At 34.6% G+C, this 22332-nt stretch overlaps 4 protein-coding genes and 1 pseudogene across 9 annotated transcripts in view; 1 reads left to right on the forward strand and 4 right to left on the reverse strand.

Moving 5' to 3' along the window:
* LOC138126344 (uncharacterized) overlaps window positions 1-14546 on the reverse strand; it is a 74560-nt gene extending 60014 nt beyond the window's left edge. For all 3 annotated transcript variants that reach the window (XM_069042110.1, XM_069042109.1, XM_069042108.1), the window contains exons 1-3: window positions 14222-14546; window positions 764-873; window positions 16-224 (exon numbers count right to left, since the gene is read on the reverse strand). In XM_069042110.1, the coding sequence (XP_068898211.1) occupies window positions 16-224; window positions 764-873; window positions 14222-14391 (489 nt within the window). In that variant the 5' untranslated portion in view covers window positions 14392-14546. The remainder of the gene's footprint in view (window positions 1-15; window positions 225-763; window positions 874-14221) is intronic.
* LOC138126345 (transportin-2 pseudogene) lies at window positions 1132-4612 on the reverse strand (annotated as a pseudogene).
* LOC138126350 (fatty acid-binding protein-like) lies at window positions 13141-16616 on the forward strand. Of its 3 annotated transcripts, none has more exons than XM_069042116.1 (5): window positions 13141-13232; window positions 15689-15791; window positions 15846-16015; window positions 16071-16175; window positions 16233-16616. In XM_069042116.1, exons 2-5 carry the CDS (start codon window positions 15722-15724, stop codon window positions 16287-16289), a joined length of 402 nt encoding a protein of 133 aa, XP_068898217.1. In that variant the 5' UTR covers window positions 13141-13232; window positions 15689-15721; the 3' UTR covers window positions 16290-16616. The 3 variants fall into 3 exon arrangements, with proteins under 3 accessions (XP_068898217.1, XP_068898216.1, XP_068898219.1); XM_069042115.1 differs by lacking the exon at window positions 13141-13232 and adding an exon at window positions 14028-14171; XM_069042118.1 differs by lacking the exon at window positions 13141-13232 and adding an exon at window positions 14288-14306.
* On the reverse strand, window positions 14683-15699 carry LOC138126349 (synaptic plasticity regulator PANTS). Of its 2 annotated transcripts, XM_069042114.1 has the most exons (5): window positions 15566-15699; window positions 15414-15507; window positions 15272-15362; window positions 15053-15217; window positions 14683-15003 (listed from the first exon to the last, which is right to left on the reverse strand). In XM_069042114.1, exons 2-5 carry the CDS (start codon window positions 15443-15445, stop codon window positions 14776-14778), a joined length of 516 nt encoding a protein of 171 aa, XP_068898215.1. In that variant the 5' UTR covers window positions 15446-15507; window positions 15566-15699; the 3' UTR covers window positions 14683-14775. The 2 variants fall into 2 exon arrangements, with proteins under 2 accessions (XP_068898215.1, XP_068898214.1); XM_069042113.1 differs by having other exon boundaries at window positions 15414-15689.
* Window positions 16601-22288, reverse strand: LOC138126346 (E3 ubiquitin-protein ligase RNF10). The gene is made up of 8 exons (XM_069042111.1): window positions 21937-22288; window positions 19370-19772; window positions 19227-19317; window positions 18469-19174; window positions 17903-18154; window positions 17385-17662; window positions 17086-17332; window positions 16601-17035 (listed from the first exon to the last, which is right to left on the reverse strand). The coding sequence occupies exons 1-8, from the start codon at window positions 22007-22009 to the stop codon at window positions 16950-16952; spliced, it is 2136 nt and encodes a 711-aa protein (XP_068898212.1). The 5' UTR covers window positions 22010-22288; the 3' UTR covers window positions 16601-16949.
* Window positions 22289-22332: the final 44 nt, after the last annotated feature.

The following is a 22332-nucleotide window of genomic DNA, read 5'->3' on the forward strand; positions in this document are numbered from 1 at the left end:
TTTCCTTCGTATTACCTGTATGTTGAACATGGTGTTTAAATCGTGTACGACCACATGCCTGTCTTCCATCCGTCTCCTTTTATTCTTCGCAGCAAACACACTAACAATGTGGTGGGGCCATCCAGGGGATGGCAAAGAATAGAGCATGTTATTGTCTAAATATTTCTGGCAGATGTCGTTGGTTATCGCCATCACTGTCTGCATGAGCTTCAGGGGTTCATAAGCTGCGACCACAAGAAATGAATTAAACACAAAAATCCCCACTATGACAATGTGATTCACGCGAAAATTACACAATATTTGAAATTAAACATGTGTGTTAAAGTGAATCACCTCTATTAAAAGGAGACACTCGTAAGCTAGTGATTGTATACAAACAAAATGTAATTGGGGCAAGATGAGATATCTCCCAACAAGTTGTTGTTGCAAGACCTTGCGCAATAAATTTACAGTTGTGGTTCGTTCTATCTTGCAAAAAATTAACAAAAATGGAAGTTATTGCACAGTTTAGTTAACAGGTTCCATAGGTCTGCCAGCTGGCATAATATGTAATGTAATACCATAAGCAAAAAATTGTGTGCAACGGATGCGGAAGTACAAAGTTCTGAATAATTATTACCTTCCGCTTTAGAAATCGGGCAATATTAGCGTAATAAATTTGAATAAACCACAGTTACTTAATGCATACATTTTCCGGAAGAGTAACTTTTAAAACACGCCCGTGGAAATTTTCAGTTGGATTTTTTTCAAATCAAGAACTCACCATTATCTGATGGGTTGAAGCCACACGCGGTCGGCTCCTTCTTGCATGACTTCCTCGTTTCGTCTATGACGATTTTTATGAGAGGGGCGATCAAACTTTGCGGGCATTTTCTGCAAACACAAATATTACATTTACTATCGTGCTGCTACAATAAAGCTCAAACTGAACAACATTTCTGTGTTTCTACCAGCGTGACATCACCTTCGATCGGCAAACGACTGAAGAAACAATGGTATTGTCATCCACAGCATCATTGTGGTTATATTTTACGATTATTGTCTGCAATCGCACAAGCGAATATTTCGGAGCGTCACGACAAAACTTGCGAGTAGAATTGGTCGTTTTGTTGAGAAAATAAAAGACGAGTGTCTGTTTTAGTATTTATAATGGTCACAATGAACAATACAATATCAAAAAGTATGGAATATTATTATTGAAAAAAAAAACACTTATAATCTTCAGTTACTTTAGGTAAATGCAAGATGATATAAAGCCAAGTCAGAATACTCCAATGTTACCGATAGAGGAAAAAAGAGAACACAGAACCTTTAAAAAATGTATTTAAATTGCTTTTGATGTAAATCATATTATGTCGAATGCGGTTCCAGAATGGTTAGTTGCTGATTCTTGAAATAAATCCCCCTGTTTGACGACGATAATTCATTTTTTGTTTAATAATCTTGATTGTTATGATAGACGAACGCGATCCCTCCCTCGTGGACGATATGACGCGATTTTAACTCAAGGCAGGTGCACTCAAGCTATCCCACCCAAAAATTCGATCCCCGTTAAATTGTTTAAATGAAACTGTTCAAACCCCGTAAAGATTATACAGTTGTAGCTTCAACAATTCAGGAAATTGGCCGTAGAACTGTATCCAATTCATTTCCCCACATTGTTCTTTGAAAGAGTTTAGAATATTCTTGATTATATCCTTTAGGTCGGGTTTGACAGTGTTCCAAGAAGCTACGGCATCGCAGAAGTACATGAAGTTGTTCTGGCAGAAATCCGGGTGACGCACCACGACCTGGCAGAGGCCTCGGAAAGCCAAGTCCTTCTCGTCTGAATCTTTCAGGCTCCTCAGGGACATGCAGCAATTCTTGAGAACGGTATCGGACTCGCTGATGGTGATATCGGGGCAAACGCAACAAAGCGTGCACAGCGAAACTGAAACTGTTTGATGCATAGCTCGCGAAACGCTCGGATTCCTCAAGATGTTGATGAAAGGAATCAAAATCTCCGGCACGTACGGTCGAATTTCGTTACCCATGACGGTTGTCAGTTTCCCGATGACCCACGCGGCGTTCTTACAAACCCCTTCGTAGCACTCGTCTAGATTCTTTATAATTAATTTGATATAATCGCCCACATTCGTCGACAGATAAGGGTAACAAATCAATACTAATTCTCCATATAGCGCTATGGATGATTGTCTAATCAAAAACGAACAGTCTTGCATTGTCGTGTACAGCAGACACACTAAATTACTATTGGTAACGTATTTATAGAAATACGATTTCAGCCCGACGGCCATGCTGTACAAAACGTCCAAAGCAACGTGCATCGGTTCTTTATCGGGTGGATCAAAACCGTTTAGATTCTCTTGGAAATTAGCATCGGCCATGAACGTGTCCATGATAATTTCCATGCATTGCAAATAAACCACTTCAGAATAAGGCAAAAAGCCGGCGTCCAAAGATGGAATTATATTTGCCAGACATTCGAGAACTGCGATGAACTGATCGTCGGAATAATTGTTGTATTCGTTCAACTTCTGCATTATCGGCGGCATCAATTTTTCTATGTACTCCGGCTTACTCAGTTCGTTCCCAACCGACAAAGCTAATACATTGATGGCGTCGTAAAGGAGGTAGAGACTGCGGTAGTTGAATTTCTGGAAGCCCAACTGAAATCCTTCCAAAATCAGATCTATGTATGGGATCAACTGCATCTGAGCCTCTTCTTGGAAAACACAAAATGCCGAAATCGCCGCCCTCTGGACGCGCTTGTTGTCGTCCATGAAGTGCTTCAGAAGGATCGTCATAACCGGTATGAAGTAGATGGAATGAGACGGTTGCGAGTTTATGATCCAACTAACGTAACGACTCAATGTCCAACACGTAATAACGCGAACCATCGAGTGATCGTCGTTCATTGTGTGAATCAGATATTCGATCAAATACGGCAGATGAGGCTTCAGTCCGTTGATGCATCCTTCGGATATGGCCCCCAAAGCCAAGATTGCCGACTCCTTGATCAAGAAGTCCTGATGGTAGAGTAGCTCGTTGAGGAAAGGAACGATCAGGGGAAGTATGTCTTCTCCGAATTTAACGGCGATGGCATCCAGAGACGCAGCACTGCACTTCCTCAAAGTCCATCCGACATAGAAGTCGTCCACGTCGTCGCAGTTCCCCAAAAAGTCGCCGTCTTCATTTGAATAACAATCATCTTCTCTGGTGATTCTTTTGTCGTGCATGTGAAAGGGAAACGTCTCCTTCGACGGGTCCTCACTTTGCTCCTCCACCCTGAGGGTGTCTTTCAGAGCGATCAACTCAAAAGTAGAGTACTTCATGTTTTTTAACAAAATAGGAACCAATTTGTCTATGTACGGAGTTAAAATTTCTTTACAGTTACTTAATTTCGTGACCGCCAGCCAAAATTCGCAGGCACCTAAAGCAACCTCAAGGTCTTCGTGTTGCGTCTTCATCATCAAATACATAATGACGTCGTGTAGATGCGGTAGTAAACACTCCTCCCTATATTCTATGTACATAACGAACGCGTGACAAATATATTTCTGCATATCTAAATCGTCGGTGTCCGCCAGTTGCATCACATTTCTCAAATATTTGGAAAGATCGATTGATTGTTTCATCACTTTGTAGTGGTCTTGCAAAAATTTATTGATCAGTTCGATTATATTCTGTTTTTTATCACACTTTTCATCAGCTAAAAAATCAACGAATTTCGGAAAAACCTCTTTAGTGATTGTGCAAATTTCCTCTTCCGACTTTTCAAGATTCATCATTTCTTCACACACGCTGAACAGCGTCGTCAGCGCCACTTCACCATATTCATCTGGAGTTTCGAATGATTTCACCAAAAACGGTATCAGATCGGGCCAACTGTTGAGATTGTGCTTGGCCAAAGTGTAAATCACGTTTGAAATACTCGTTCGAACATCTCTGCAAGGATCCCGAAGCAGCATCAAACACAACTGTCTTATTTTAGTAATACTGTCTTGAGGTAATTTATTGTAAACGGCCGCGATGTTATTCTTTAATAGAATACCACTCAAAGACCGAATCTCTTCGGAGAAATGCGTTTGCCCGACGATATACAGGAGATAATAGGTGAAATCTTCGACAATCTCCAGGTTTTTCAGTTTGTTTTGCACGTCTTTCTGAATTTCGCTATCCGGGATCAGCGCGTCTTGTAAAAGTTCCTTGATTGATGTCAGGGTTTCTTCTCGAGGCCTCCATAATGCCCAATCCATCGTCGATTATGGAATGTTCACCTTTAAAAAAAAATATGTCAAAAGTGTGGTTAGGTGTCACGAAACTAACGAAACAGCTGTCGTAGTGGGAATTGAACTGGCGATTGGGCAGTAGAAAGGAAAATAACGGATTTAACGTAAACAAATTGAGTGAATTAAACGTAAAATATCATACTTACCCGTCAAAAATGCGTGTTTTGACAGCCGGTAGCGCACGAAAACCGTTCAGCTGATAATCGCGACAACCTTGGACACTAAAGTAAGACAGAGAGCGACGATGTTGCTGCATCAATTTTATCAGTCGGTAAATCGGTATCATTTCTATGACGTCATCGATTTGGTATTACGCTATTTGGTTTTATATGCACAATCGACAGTTACGCCCATTGGCACCTTTACCACGACTTTACTTTATAACTATAAAGTTGACGTAATTTCTAAAATAAGTATTTATTTATGCCATACAATATTTATTTTCAAATATGTATAGTTATAGTTATAGATATGAAAATCGCCACCACAGCAAACCTTTTCTCAACCGTGTAATGATAAATCAATTTTTGTTATTAACTACAGAATCCATTACTTTCTCACACATTAGAAGTAGAATTAACGATCTTGGTTGTATGTACACTGACCGGCACAAAAAACGACTCACTTTGAATTTTATTAATATAATTAAGTAATTCATTGTCTTAGAAATATTTTTTGATATGTTATAAGTGTTATAAGCGTTACTTAAGTTATTCTTTGCCAAAGAATATCCGACAAACAAAATATTAAACACAGCAAATAAAATTTTAATGAAAAAAAAAAGTAATTTTTCAGAAAAAATTTTATGTTTATGCCAAAATTTGAACAGCATTTGAATTAGTATCTCGTATTGTCACATTAAATCTTTTAACGAGCCATTCCACGATAAATGAAACCGTTTCAACAAAAAATGAATTTAGCTATTTTTAAAAATTGATTTGTTAATAATGTCACTTTGGATTTAAAATGTCCAAAATCACATTTGAATCTGAACATTTAAATATTTTTTTTGATTTAAATGAAAAAACATTTTCGTAATGAGAGCGCTTGCAAAAAGCTTCTAATTCGCATCAAAATCTTCTAGCTGTGTAGCTACTGTTTTCGAATATTTTGACATGTGCTACAAATGTTTTTGTGTTATACAATTAAGGCGTAATTGTTCAGTGTGTCTTTGTTACAAAGGTATGTATGCATATTTATTTACACAAGTTTACAAAAAGTATGTTTTTCGTGTCCCGTCCGTCATGCAAAACTCAAAATAATTGAAAATAAACCATAATGTTCTTGAATCGGTTATTGTTACTTTTATATATTAAAGTAGAAGGACCGATATATGAAGAAGAACTATTTAAAAAAAATATATGGTGCCATTTGCGAACATTAGAGCACCATTTTTCCTGTCCCGTCCGTCATAAAATAAATAATAATGTGAAACATGTGATATAAAAATTACTCCTACAATAGTTTTTAGTTATTTACATTAACTTTTGCTACATTTTTTAGTTTTCTATACACGAAATCTGCCTAATAAATGGTTTATGCATATTTTTTGTACATATACACAAAAATGGATGCAAAGAGAAAAGAAAGATTCAAAAAACAAAACAAAGAGGCTTCGCGGCGATACTGACACAAGATTACATCAAGTAATACGGGAGAAGGGTTTCTATAACATGACGCTCAAAGAAACAGAGTAGAAAGAGCAGGAGAAAGAGTTTCATTGAAGAGTAATGCTGTTTTATCGAACAAGAAAAGAATATTTGAAAGGGCTCATAAAAGAAGATTCAGGAAAAAGTTGAAGAAAGCAGGAGGAAAAGTTGAAATTATCAGGTTGTCAGTTGTGTGCGTGCAAATGTCCTCAAACATTGAGTAAAGCCTTCAAAAAAGTTAAAAACGCTTTACCGACAAGTACTCATAAACAGAAAGTTTTCTTATTACGATTTTTGAATTTTGAACTTTGTTTATAAAATGAAGTACGAATTATTGTTATTTTTGTTCGTTTTGTAGTTAAAAGTACTTGTTTATTGTAATGGTTGGTAAAATAAAGTATATTAAAATTGAAAGTATGTAATTATTGTCCCGTCCGTCATGTCCCGTCCATCATGATTTAAAAAAATCAATAATCACTTATTCATTCACCATTTCTTAAATGTGACTGTTACATTTCATTGATTTAAAAATTACAACATCAGTGTAATATCAATTCTACTTGGTTTATTAATAAATTCGCACATTTTGTAGATAATACACTTAGAATTTATTTTAACATTATATTCATGTCCCGTCCGTCATTCTACTTTGCAATTAAATAAAAAACAAGTAAACAATAAAAGCGATAAAAGTTAGCAATAAAATGAATCATTGGATCACATTGAACAGTATTGTCAAATCTTGTTTCAATGTAAGTACTAATTGATTAAAAAAAAAAGAATTTTTGAATAAATGTTTCCGATTTGTCCCGTCCGTCATAATGGAATGGCTGTTACGTAAATCAACCGACAAAAACACAACGTGGAAGTAACGCAAATTTTCTAATAATTTATTTAAACAAAACAATTCGGTTGCCATGGTGACCATAGCACTCCCGATGATTGAAAATATCCCAATTTAACTATAATAAAGAAAAATAAGCACAAATATAATTTCAAGATCATTTATTAAAGAAATCATAATGAGTCGTTTTTTGTGCCGGTGAGTGTATATACAGGCTTATTCTAAATGATTGTAGTCGAAGTATGCGTGAAAACTGAATGTAAAATTTATGGTTACCACTCCACATAAAAAAGTATCAAAATGATGTGAATGAGTGAATACACACCGTTCACACACGCGAATTAAACTGGGTGCAAAACAACTCAATATTTTTAAAATTGATTGCAAAACAACTCAATATTTCTGGATTCAATCGTTAATTTAACAAAAATAAATAAAAATCTCATCACCGCACTTTTCACATAAAAAATGACAGTGACAGCGACAAAACTGACAGTTCACATGAAAGCGGCAAAAATGTAATAACATGGGCATGGCCTACTTCGACTACAATCATTTAAAATAACCCTGTATTTTGTTACGTCAGTTATGAATATCATGTGGAGTCACTTTAGAAAATGTCACTTATTCTTTCCTATTTTGTATGAAAATATCAACAGTTTACATTTACTAAAATTAGTGATACAACAATGTGAACCTTGAATTAAAATTCGGCCCGTTCAAAGTACCTATTCTACCAAATTCTTGCCTAATATTTCTTTTACATTTTAATAATAATTAAACTTCGACTATCTCACTCTCCCGAATATTCCTATTTTTAAAACAGCAATAACACACAACTGTGATAAATTCTATATTTAATTAATAAATACGAGTAGGATCAACTGCAAAGCCTGGCAATTGATCGGAAAAAAATTTCATTGAATTAAATTTCAGGCATGGAAACAATAGCAAAAACTTCGTAAAAAACGTAAAAATTTAAAATAATTCCATAAGTTTAACGATATAAATGTGTTTGCCAAATCCTGTCGGTACAAATAAAAAAAATTGTTACCAATCAACTGTAGGTAAACAAACGATTACGAAAATGTGATAATATTTTACAATGGTGAAAAATATACTATCTTTTTCAATGCCTTTAATCTATTCGATTTGGCGTCTTGATAAATAAAACATATTGAATAAGTGTTTGATGTCGGCTTTACGGTGTTATCGTCATTATCTAAATGCACACAGACAAAAATAATACTCAGATATCAGCAGCAACAACCACATCCTTTTCTGATTAAAAACAAAAAAAAAACAGTGTACCTAATTTGTTACAGTAGTTTCCTTAAATTTAACTTTGCAATTAGCACAACTTTGTTGTTGCATATTTTTCCATGATTTTGTGTTTTGTTTAGAACAACAAAAATAATTTCACTATAAGTATTAAACACTAAAACAAACATACCTGAGCATACTTATATGTATAAACAAAATATGTATTACAATAAATGCGTTTATTGCAAAGCAGATCGCAGTTTTTAAGGTATAATTATTTAACAAACAATGCACAGATATATTTTTTGATAAACGTCATCCAAATGCAGTTTCATTTGAAACAACAAATGTACGAAACCCTTTGTCGCTCTACATTTTCAATGATATTTTCTATGAGCAACCCTTGAGCACTTTTTTTCGCTTCTAACAATTAGATGACGTTTGTTTGCGAAACTCGTAAATTTTCTGTATGTTGCCACACTGATTCATACAAACCAATTTATAAATTTCCGAAGTAGTCAAATAAGTAAACGTCTTATGTGGCGTCTAATTTAAATGTACGTACGTCAAATGGCCTTCAGTGGACTGCAGAACATAGTGTAAAACATACGACGCTATTTGCATAGTATCACATTTTACAAAAGGCAGTCGTTAAAATGGATATAAAGCACATAAATAGATTATTATTCTTCATCAATTAGAAATGATGAAGCAAGATTATTCTTATTATGTTGCTTATACATAATTCAAAAATTTTCATATGTACAGTCCTTTTTTTAACTGATTAACTGAAAGAAATTTTATTTTTGAGTTCTCAATTTCAGTATCACGATTTAGTATACATATAAAATAAGTCATTTTTAAATAATAACGACAAAAGAATATGTATAAATATTTAGAACTCTCCGTTGCTATGAGAAATCTTTGGTGTTTAGAAAAAAATTCGATTTTACCATTTATAATTTCAGCAACAGGAATAATACCGCAATCTCTTTTTAAAAATTTAAAAATTTTGGACTTAGAGAACACATTGGTGGTTGGGATTCAAAAAGGTATATTATTATACTCATGTCATATCGTAAGGAAATTCCTTAACATTGACACAGAACATAAAACACAAAAAAGTCAAAATGTGGAGGCGAGACGCCGGTAATTATGTTGATAAGCACTGCACTATTACTTGATAGTATTATCCGTAATAGTGTATGTACTCCGGCAAAATTGCCGTGCCGCCGGGTGGAGGTGGGATAGTGTATACAGGGTGTCCCAAAAATAGCGTACTAACTACTTACTACCGTATCCAGGATGTTTAAATGTACACGAAAAAAATATGGAAAAATTTTTTCAGACAAAATAATTTATTATTATTATTTTTATTATTAACGGTAATACAATGTAAACAAAGATGTACTCGTACATCATTACCTTGCAATGTTACCGTAGTGGATGTAAAATATTTTTTTCGATTTCCAAAGCTTCTAAATTCACTATTGTGCAGGATTCGATATTGGTAGTGAGTAATCTTGTACTTTGTGATAATATGTACGATTAGAGGTAGCTGTCATGGCAATTTAATACATATATTTCAAAATAATTTTCCTGTTAAGTGCCACTTTCAAGGACCGCCAAATCAGCAATTAAGTCCAATAGAATTTTTTAAACATTTTTCTGACGTTTACGGTAGTCTCTTCTACACCGTAGTGCACCGTTAGTACGCCATTTTTGGGACACCTGTATATATTGGGTGATTCAAAATGACTGTGGATAAATATGGCAACTACGAACGAAAATTTATGTGGCAACTGTGTGGGTAGGATAGAGTTGACATTTCTTTGACAGGTCATAGTCGCGCAATTATGAAAATTGTCAAGTCAATGGGCAATGGTATTAAAAAAATCAAATGGACGCATATGAAATGTCATACAAATGCCAACTATACCCCACCCACATAGTTGCCACATAAATTTTCGTACATGGTTGCCATACTTATCCACAATCATTTTGAATCACCCAATATTATAAGTATGTAATTAAAAAATAAAAATCTCTATCGAAGAGAACTAAATATTAATTGGCCAAATTACGCAGTTACACACTCACACAAAGTGCATATAGAAAACTGGAAGTACATTTCTCACAAATGTTGAAAAAGAAAATAAGGTAACAGATAACTGGAATGGGAAATGGAATTATTCTACTTCTGATGTTTATGTTTCATATAATAAGTGACTGCTTTGAATATAATAAACCGCGCGATCAACAATTACATATTGGGTGATTCAAAATGATTGTGGCTAAGAATGGCAACTATGTACGAAAATTTATGTGGCAACTGTGTGGGTAGGGTGAGTTGATATTTCTTTGACAGTTCATAGTTGGGCAATTTTGAAAACTGTCAAATCAGTGTGTAATGATATCAAAAAAGTCAAATGCACGCTTATGAAATGTCATACAGATGACAACTCTACCTCATCCACACAGTTGCCACATAAATTTTCGTACATAGTTGCCATACTTGGCCACAATCATTTTCAATCACCCAATAAAGGGTGTTTTTAAAATTTGGCGTCGAAGTAGGCGTTGGAGAGTCGATTGAGATCGCACCACTCATGTAAAAGCGTACGATTTAAACAGCTGATCCGTGATCCGTAACCTGTATAGTGCGTTCACAATCGACAGTTCAATGCCTACTTCGACGCCAAATTTAAAAAAAAAACCGTTACTTAGATAAGAGACGGCTGACTTTGACAGTGTCAGATTTTTCGTATCTTTGCTAATTAATCAAATTTGAACGCAAAAATGGTTTTTTACTTCAGAACATAAAAGATTCATCATTGAATCTTACTTTCGCGATGGTGTTTTCAATAACGGAGAATGGACATATAGCGCTGTTGCCTGTTTGGCCGAATTTCGGCAAAATTTTCCAAATTTTACGTTCTTGGAGGCAGATTTTTTTAATCTTCTGGGAAATACGGTTAGAGTGTTCCGTGAAACTGGAAGTGTTGAACATAAGAAAGCGGCTGGAAGGCCAACAGATGCCGTAGCAAATGTTGGCCAACAAATGGAAAATAAACTAGGCAAAAATGAATAGGGAATTCCACAATTTTTCTTGGAAAGCAAAATAATTGCCCCAATCCTCTCACGTATTCTTAAAGGCTAGATAAATTTAAAATGTTACAGGTACTTTGAATCATTACATTTAATCTGTATATGTATACATTTTTATATATCTAACACATTTCATTACAAATTTTAAACTGTATTTATAAAAAAAATTTAAATGGAAAAATTCCCTATTCATTTTTGCCTAGTTTAATTGTTTTTATTTAAATAGAGTTTATCCTCTAGATGACAAACGCCCAAAGTCTCAATGGCTTCTTTAATCTAAAATTGTTGATCGCACGGTATAATAGTGTAATATAATGTAATAAATAATATAATAGTGTTCCAGGCAGCAGATGCAAACGAATGTTTAATTTTTTTAATTTAAATTTATATCAATAAAATTTGTACCAGTTTCAAGCGAAATTGCAAGTACCTAAATGGTACTATGGCAATATGTACAGTTAGAGACACGGAATTTCGGGCATCATTTTTCTGTCACTGAAAAAAATTGCGATGTAAATCACTCTTTATTGTCAGTGACATTCAAAAATCAAATTTTGAAATTTATTTTCTGTTCACGTCAATCGCAGGTCAATCAAAATTGTCCCAAACGGTAAAATTGAGGTTAATAATGTAAAGCCTATTTAACATTTTTTGACAGTACATATATTGACAGTAATGCCCGAAACTCCGTGTCTCGAACTGTACGTTACAAATGGTCTAGATTCATCCTTTATTTATCGCAATTTTGAACAGAATAGGTTAATAATATAGATTTTAAGCCACTTTAGCTCGTCGAACAAAAAAACGTTGTATTCAACTCGTTCGTGTGTAAATTTTCACACAAACTCGTTATATAAACTACTATTTTTGTTCGACACTGTCAGAATTTGAGAATTTTCTCCTATGTGAACGGATTTTGATAAATGTCACAACTTGTCAAAACGAAACGTCAAGCTAATTTTAAAGATTTTAAGCGATTTGGGCTCGTCGAACAAAAAAACGTATTCATATTCAACTAGTTCTGTGTAAATTGGGCCTTTTAAACAATTATTTTAACAGTTTGTTGTTTTAAATTACATTAAAAGTATACATTTTATAGTTATACAGGGTGTTTGTGAAATAGGTACATTAATTTTAACTGGTAATAGAACTCGTCAAAAGGAACAACTTTTCTATCTACCATTTTGCCGAAAAACGATGTTTAATTCCAAAAAAAAATTGGAGAGATTTTTCACTAAAATAGCCCTAGGCCACTAAATACTGCATTGGCTAATTGAGATCAGCGCTAATATGAAAAAAACGTCCATTTTCATCCAGAAAACGTGTTTTAACGCAGAAATCGAAATTCAAAGAAATCTACCCGTATAGCAAAAAATCCACTTCGTAAGAATCTGGTTGTTTCAGGTTTTTAGGTAGCTTAGTTTTGGAGATAGGAACGGTTTTAGGAAAATCTTTCCTATTTTTTTAAGCCATTACGCAACGTTTTTCGCCAAAATGGCAGAGAGGAAAGTTGTTCCTTTTGATGAGTTCTATTACCAGTTAAAATTAATGTACTTATTTCTGTTACACGTTGTATATATTCGAAATTTTTCCGTGATTATTCGTTCAACTGAAACCTGGCGAAAACTGATTACTATCGAACATAAAGGCAATAAATTTTATTTTTAGTTGATCATAAATTATCATTATGTTTACGGCCAACTACGATCTTTCAAAACTTTTGAACACTATTTAAAATCCTCTCCCACAGAATTCACTCAATGTTCGAAGATGGCCAAGTGTGATACACTAAAAAATTGTGGGTGGATGATCCACGAACGGCTCTGAATCATTCCAATATTTTTTTATTAATAGAACTGCGTTAGGACTCTTTCGGACAATTGTCTCTATTGATTCATTTAGATAACGATACAATTTAATTCAATTTATAAATGTGGCGAGAAACATTTTTCTAGGTCATATTGACCCCACACATCCGAAGGCTAACTAGTACAATCAGCGTTGCAGCACTGCAGCAGACATTGTCTCGAATTTTGCAAGCATTCGTTTCCCAAAATTTAAGACAATACATCATCGGTGAGTCAAAATTCTAGGAAAATACGATCGATCATTGTAATTCCCGCCAAAATGTACACACCCTTTAATTTAGAATTAACTGACTAAAAATGAAAATAAGGCTTTTAGGGCGCTTTTAAAACAATTCAATATAAATTGTTAAACATTGCATTTAACACAATAATTAAATTAAATAACATCGAGTTATGTATAAAGAAAAGTTCCTTACAAACTTAGGTATTGTTAGAACTGTACTGTAAACGGTTATATAATAACCAGTTTTCCAATTACAACGAATGTGCAGTCTGTATACTCCATTAAATTTTATTATCATAAACACGGCAGGAATACGTGTATGAGGAAAAACTACCGACAATCGGAATGAATAAGAGGTTTTTCTTGAATGTATCAATAAATTGAAATACAAAAAAATCTTGTGACGTCCAATAATCAATTTGATAATATTTATACCAACCACTAGGTACATATCTCCCTCCTGTAGTTAAGTAGTAGTAATTATTAACTTTGTGCCGCAAACCAATTCCACAGGGTGTGTCAAACCGAAGTAAATAATTTTCAGGCAGCAAATAATTGCTTTAGCAGTTGGAAAACATTAAAGCGTTGTAATTAACGCATCTTCGCAAGAGTCTTGTTTATAGCCGTTAACCTCAAATGCTCTAATGAATAACCCTAGTAATTGTAATTATTCAACTAAAACACGACCTACGCGCTTGCCTACATTACATTTTTCGCTTGATTCGTCCGAATTTTATCGAATAAACAGTAACAGATTTAACCGGAAGTGGTGCATCTTGTCGGTGCGATTGTAATTGTTTTGTTTTCACTTGACACTTGTCAATTGTCATTAAATTGTAGTAATCGCGTCGTTGCGTACGTCGTAGTAAACACTGGAAAAACAAAACAACAGTGTAACACCGTGTCAAGTGTGTTTAATTTGACGTAAGTTGTGCAAGATTTAATTTTGATATTTTTATCCGGTCATGACTTACTTTTGGGTTAAATACTGGGTTGTCCAATCGATGACTCCGCCGATGACTTCTAAATTAATCAACTTGTAGCTGGCCAATTTAACAGGTAGTTGATCATTAGGATTGACGGTTAGAGCAAAATTTTCAAAAAATTCACGGTAATAAGTCAAATAATCGTCTTTATTAGCCATAGTCACTAGGTAAACTTATCACAGGCACTTTTATGCTAAAGTTTGAACACTATTTACACAAGTTTCGTTGTTTACAGAGTTAACTGATATGTATATTTGTACTTTGATTAAGAGCGTTTTTGCGAATGTAATACTGTCGTGGTGGTAAATTTATTTATTGTTATTTAACCGTGTATAAGACCATTGATAAAAAAGTACACCTCTGAGTCATTCGCCTAACCCAACTAGCAAATCGGCGATGATGGGTTTCATTTTGTTAGGGCCATGTTTACCAACATAACAAACAAAAAATTGTAACTATAGATTCTAGCCGCGCTAAATCCATAACGCTCATTAGCCATACTTTATTTATTACATAATCACTAGATCACTACAACTTTGATTTTACATCAGAACACAAAACTCAGACGGGTCCATCTGAGGAGGAATCTCCCCTTTCATTTCTTTCGATTTTATATTTAAATAACTAGTCTCGTACTCCTTTTGTATGTCTTCTGGTAAAGGGCAATTCCAATTGTCGGGTGGTGATTTTCTTCGCTTCCACACATCATTAGTGTAGTGAGGTGTTAGTCTTTCTTTTCGCCTCAACTTCTCACTTTCTATTAGTTCTCCCTGCAAGAATTTTACTCCAAACTATTTTTCAAAAAAATCATAACATTACCGCTGATTTAATGTCTTTGTTATCTTGCCACCGACAACAATTATCATAATCTCTTTTCCACGGGATGCAGTCCACAGTTTTTCCAAAAATGAAGTACTGGTGAAATCGACCCCTTATTGATGTACATTCTTTATATTCATTATCATAGACACGACATGGCCTAATCTAAAAATTTTCCAATTCACAACATTACCAACGTTTTGACAATTTTGATAACACCATCCACTGGTCTTCCATTTTAGATTCTTTTTCTTCATTTTTGCCACTCGCTTCTGTCATGTTTAAAAAGAAATTGGCACCGTAAAAAAATCTGAGAATTTTAAGGTTAACTAATGTAATTTAACGTTGAAATGTTGGTTACCTGCAAAACCACGTGACTTCTAGCAGTGTCATTGGTTAATTATATGGAAAACACGCCCCTTTTTGTTCAACAGAATTTAAATTTGGAAGTCGGCCTAAAATTCAATTTCCAACTTTAGCCTTTTATCACATGATTAATACCATAATACCGACACGTTGTCATTATTATGAAACATAACATTGTTGTGTCACTTGATTGAGCTAATTACACCTTGCATTATCAAAACATTTAATTCCTCACGTAATCTGATAAGACGTTTTATACCTATCTTGCAGTAGCATTTTATAATATCTAAAAGAAGTGCAAGTATGTCGAAAATCACTGGAAATTACGTTCATCAGAAAAATGAAAATTTGGACGCATATTACCAAACCCTAGGTGAGTGGAAGGAAATATTTTTTAAGCCGTGAATAGTTCAAAACGTATTTTCAGGTGTCCCTTACGTTGCGAGAAAAATGATGTCGTTTACGAGTCCTAAACTTACAATTACAAATGAAGATGACGAGTGGACTATCACGACCAGCACGACATTACGAACAATCACCCTTAAATTTAAGTTAGGCGAAGAATATGATGAAGATATGCCCAAGGGAAAGCTGAGAGTTCGTATTAATTATAACCGTTGAAAAGATATTATTGCTTCCTTTTTTTGTATAGAGTACAACTACTTTGGAAAATGATTCTCTGAAAACGGTTTCTGTTGGGCCCGAAGACACAAAAATAACTCGCGTTTACTCATGCACTGACGACGGATGCGTGTTGGTAATTATAAATCGTCGTAACTTTCACTTGTAAGGTTCAATTCTGTTTGCACTTTAGACTTTGAGGCATGATGAGAGCGGGACTGAAGCGAAACGCTATTTCAAGAGGGCATAGACTTGAAAATGATCTCCATCTTTCTAATACGTATCTACATAATCGCTTTTCATATCCAATGTTATAAAAACCAGAAAGAAGCAGAAATATGAGGTAATGGGATTTTTTGTAACTAATTTTACTTTGTAGGCACATGACTATTACACGTTGGCATTTTTTAACTATTAATGTTATACCATGTTCGTCTTCTTATGTGAACTTACATCCGATATAAACATAAATGTCTTGATGTTACTGACAAGCTTTAATGTTAACTTTCTTAACTTGTAAGGCCTGATTATTAAATGTCATTTATGTAAAAAGAAAAAACGTTTACGTTTCTAGTAATTTATTTTTTAATAAAATGATCATATGTAAAACAATGAACCCCTCCACATTCCCTGGACATGATTTTTTAATTGAAGTCAAGTATTCGTGTTAAGACTGTTCAATTGACTCTTTCAGTCTTAAATTTTAACTCAGATGAAATCTTGTATCACCGATTTATTTAAATATTGTCCACGAGTTACAGGGTTATACTGATAAAATAACAATCATGACAATTGACCACCAAATAATGTAATTAATAAGGAAACTAAACGAGCAAAAAAATTTATATAGCGAATGTTAACAAAAAATTGCATTACTCATACACCTATGAATTAAGATTTATCGTATTACTTATTTTTCTGAATACGCGAGATTTGTTGTGAAGAGGACTTTCTGCCTATTTTTTATTTTCTTCTTTTTTCCAGTAGGTACAGCACCTGAAGAAGAATCGTCATTATTAAAATTTTTCCTACACTTTAAAAACTACCGGATTCTGTGAAAATATCGTTTTCTTCAGCTTTTTGCAGAGCTTGTACAATAGCCTCCCCCAAACTTGTGCTAGGTGGAACAGGGTCAAATTCTTCCACGTCAGGTTCGCTGTCACTTCTGTTGCAAACCTTAAACGAAGTTGAATTTATCCTTTGACCAGTAACGTTTATCAACTTTGTTGGTGGAGGAGTTGTTTTCAATGCGGGCCATTTACTTGTTTCAGGTTTTTTAGCACTTGCCAACATCTACAATTTCACCAGATTAATTGAAATATACTGACAATCAAACAATTTTTACTTTAGCAAAAGACGGTCCTGCATGTTCGTTTTCGGTGTTCACACTGTTGGGGGGAGTGACTGTTGACTCGGACAAACTTCCTTCGCTCGGCTGAGTACATTCGGATTCTGTTCTGGTTCTTGTTTCGAAGCATGGAAACTGAGCTTGCGACTCAATGTGCAATTGGGGAGCCTGATATTTCCCCATTAACCGGTTTTCTTCAGCTGCTATTTGTTTTTCACGACGTTTTTCTTCCCTTGCGCGACGTTGACGTCTTTTTCGGCGTTTTTCGAGTTGGTCTAAAAACGGCAACGCTACAAATAAACTAAACACAGCGGTTTCTGTTGTCATAATTTGCTTAATTTGATGAAATTTTTGAAAACTTGTAGTACAGGGGACTGACCTTTTTGGTATCATAAACCAACAAGGCTAATTTTCCTGACAATAATCTAGCACAAAATTCTGTCAAATTACCAATATATTTGTCAATTTGATAAAATATATTTGTGCTTACAATTTAACTTAACATTATCATTTACCATTAAAATGATCCAAAGTTTCTTTGGTAATGACTGGTTGTTTGAGGTGTATTTCAGCTACTTCAAATTGACACGTTACTGGCAAATGCTGCAAATATCGCAATCGTTTTCTTAATTCTTCCGTCATCGAACCCCCTTCCTTTTCCAGAATTTTTCCGCTCAACGTTTTGGGGCCGTATTCTAATGATCCATACGTGTATTCCAGCATTTTTGCATTTAAGGCATAAAGATAGATATGTTGGCCGTCAGATGCTGCAACATACACATTTTAGATTATAGTGTGTTCAAAAATATTCAAAAAATGTAAACTGCATAATTTTATCGGAATTGAACAGAACTTTGGGACAAGGTAGTTACGTAAAATGAAATAATCAATCTTAATCAAAATGATTTGTGGCTGTGAGCCGAAAAAGAACATTTTCTTAACAAAAATAAAATGCCCTTCAAAGACACACAGCTCGTTAATTTACCAAAGAATAAATTTCACAAAGCCCACAGACGGCAATGTGTACTCAACACTTTGGATGCATCAGTACAATTTACATTTCTGAACCACTCAACGTTACCTTGGTAGAAATAGTGAAATTTTGACTGCTGGTTCATAGTCGATATGTCCAAAGTTTCTGCATTTACGTTGGAATGATCAAGAGTGTTAGAACTAACAGCCTCGGTACTATCACTAATATCCAAATTTTCAAATGTTTCATTTACACTTTCGTCAACGTTACATTTTCCATGATCAATAGCAGAACTGGTTTCCGCACTCTGCAAAACTGTCTCTCTACGATCACATAACAACCTCAACGCTTCCTCTATGAAACAGTTTTCTGGACATTCGCCATTTTCTAATAACTGTGCCATCAGCTCATTGTGTTCTCTTTCAATAATTGACAAAATCTCAGCTCGGCTTGCCAGAAGTAACTTTGAATAGACATCAGTAGACTCCGTGTCTGATAGCTTAAAAACTTCGTCTTCTCGGACTACAGCAGTTGCGGGATAAGTAACTAGCGATCCTTTTGGACGTTTCATTAACTTGAACGTTATGGTATCATCCACGTTGAAGGTTTTGTATGGTTTGCTCACGACACTTTTTAAATCCTGTTTGTTTACGGATTCGTAGCATATGGGACATGTACGCCAAGTTTTATCAGAAAGTGACAGATAATGAAGAACGCAAGACCAGCAGTAAATATGACCGCACCGTGTCATTTTCGCAGCAACTGGAGGATAAAGACATATCGGGCAAGATGGATAATCACAAACTTGAACATTCTTAAAATAAAAACCAATCACCTCTAAATGTGTTTATTATTTTGAAACTTACCACTTGTTCTATAAGACTCCAATCAACTAAGGCATCAGGGTTGTTCATGTATTGCTTGTAATCACCAGAGGTATTCACAACAAATTGGCAACTGCGATTAAACGAATTAAACGATTACCAAACGACTAAAGGAAAATATATACTTTGCTTGCAAGAAGTGTTCTTTCTTGTACTTATGTTTCTTGGTGTAAATCAAACGATTCGAATTTTTGTTGCTAAACCCTCTGTCAAACTGATAACGTCCCTCTCTTGCCGGAGTATCAAAAGAGAATTTTATCAAATGTTGGAAACTTTGCTTTTTACTGCCTGGTTGAAAAACTGAACCCACTTCACCGTCATCCTCATATTCTACCCGGGTTGTCTCCGTTCGACCCACAGTAGAACCGGTGTTGAAGGTTCCCCGCGGCCTAGGTCTTTTATTATCGAAAGTTTTAGTGGTACGTTGTGGGGTGGGTTTGCGAGATGGCTCGCCTTTGGCAGCCTGGCTGCCGCCAGCGGACTCCCTGCGGCGCCCGGCTCGGGGCCACAATTTACCGCTGGCACCATCTAAAACCAAACGATTATTTTATAATCTTACTAAAGGCACAAATTCGCAATCAGTTTCTTTCATCAACTGCAACTTTCAGGGCCACCAAAACTATGCACCAAAAACTCCAACAAGTGAGAAAGTTGAAATTGTTGCCGTAAAATTAAATAATGTGGAAATAAAGTTTGTCAATGCCTAAATTTATTATGACTTCAGTTGTCAAATTAAAAATGGGTCAGATCTGTTAAATCACTCAAATTCTCGTTTGTTGACTTTTGGAGCTACGATACACTCCAATCATGATAGTCAGTTATAGAGCTAAACGAAGAGAAACAATTTTATGAAGTATTTATTCATAAGATTTGTTTGTTGAGTTGGAGAAAGTTAAATAATAATCTTGGTAATAGTAAATGTAAAGGAGTAGTGTCCTCAAGTCAAGGGAATTACTTTATAAATAACTAAAATCCACATTGGTTGCTCTTTGGGCTACTAAAAAATAAAAAATGCAGGACTGTATTCGAAAGCTGGGTCGCACAACTCATTATTATGCAATTTTATTTTAAAAAAACGCCTTGTTCTGGGTGTTCGGATTTCACTTGCGAGCAGTATATTTTTCACATTATTTAAACCTTTTAGGTTAACGTGTCCTTCAATTCCATAATTTCACAAAATAAGAAGCAGAATGCGAAAATCTCATGTTATTATTTCTCAATGAATAAGTGGTTAATAACTGCTAATTTTTATGCAACTGTACAGTGTGATGTGACGTAATTAATGCATGCTTTTTTCTACCAAAAAGGAAATCTGCATATTTTAATTATGACTAATTCAAACATTTATGAAAAATTGTGCAATATTTTAGTTCCTCTACTTCAAAACTTTTGAAACGAAGTGCATGTACATACTATTGGCACAACTACTACATGGAAAGTACTTAGTCACGTCAACTACGTCAAATAAAAAGTGAAAATAAGTGGACCAACGACTACCACATCTAACATTTTTAACTCCTATTATTTCATTTCAATGACAATCCAACTCGAAAATTTTTAACCAATCAAATTGCAGCATTTTTCAAATTTGGACCAATCAAATTGATTTATAGTGACAATCCAACTCGAAAATTTTTAACCAATCGAATTGCAACATTTTTCAAATTTGGACCAATCAAATTGATTTATAGTGAAAAAACACCGAGTAGAGTGAAAAAACAACCTGCTGAGTGAAAAAACAACGAAAGTCCATTCACGTTGGATTTTCCTCTCAAGGTCAAATAATTAATTTTTTGGCTCTGTAAATATGTTTTGTAAATAGTGACATGCAGGTAAACACCATACAGGTTGGATTGAGCATTGCTAAATCGCATTATGTTGGTTAGCTGCATGTCACTATTTACAAAACATAGGTAGAGCCAAAAAATTAAATTATTTGACCTTGAGAGGAAAATCCAACGTGAATGGACTTTAGTGGTTTTTCAGCGAAAAAATTTATGTCAAAATGAAACTCAAATTTATTAGGTCAACTCGATAAAAATTTTCTCGTTGGAAAAAATTAGACCACTTATTGTACAATTATTGTTGAAAAAACAATCACAAATTTTAAAAACACATTGTTTTCGACTTATCTAACCATTGCATAACATTATCGCACCTGATAAATTGATACAACTGCACAATCATAATTCCAGAAGCAACAAGTTTATCAATTTAGATTGTGACATAAGTTTTAGTTAGGGCAAATCTTGTTTATTTTTTATCTACTTTTTTATTGAATTATGGTCACTCCTAGTCACAATTAGGATGATTCTATTTCAAAATTTAGCAACATTGTTATTGAATAACATTGATTTTGCATAGATCAAACCAATCAACAGCTTTACATCATAGCAACCACAACCTTCTTATATAGCAATATTGGTAAATTTCAAGAATTTTAAAACAGAATCGCACTAATTATTTTGTGCATATTTGATGGGATGACCGTTCATATTGCGATGCTACTGCAAACTGCAAGAATGATAATTGCATTACGAAAATTTCTTGTAGACCGTCGCGTAAACTCTTGTTTGAATATAACAACGGTTATATGAATTTTTGAAAATTTCAACAATAGTTATTACGTAAATTTGCGCATCCGCAGCCATATTGGCGAATAGAAATTTGACCTTCGACGTCGAATACAAACCTTGACTTTTTTTGGAGTCAGAAGTAAGCCCCTTGGAAGCAGGCTGTACTGAACGACTCCCTTTTTTCTCCATATCGACGTCCTCCAGTCTTAAAAAGCGATGATTGTTGGGAGAGTTGAGCTCCTCCACATGGAGTGGCAACACACAGATTAGAAGCAGACATTTTAAAAAGCCATGTTTTATAAAACCACTAAACAAGAAAAATACTTCAAAAACACAGTATTTCTCTGAATTTTAGAACGCCGAAAAAGGTTATCGGAAAGTTAAACGAGGAACTTTCGGGAGCAGGAAACTCCCTGTCGCCGAAAACGACGAATTTCTACGCAAAAACACTGCTCGCGACTCGTCGCAATGATGGCGACGGGAAATTAATTTTTTCCTTTTGCCTCACGGTC

The sequence above is a fragment of the Tenebrio molitor genome, chromosome 3 (genome assembly GCF_963966145.1).
Source record: "Tenebrio molitor chromosome 3, icTenMoli1.1, whole genome shotgun sequence".
Taxonomy (NCBI): Eukaryota; Metazoa; Arthropoda; class Insecta; order Coleoptera; family Tenebrionidae; genus Tenebrio; species Tenebrio molitor.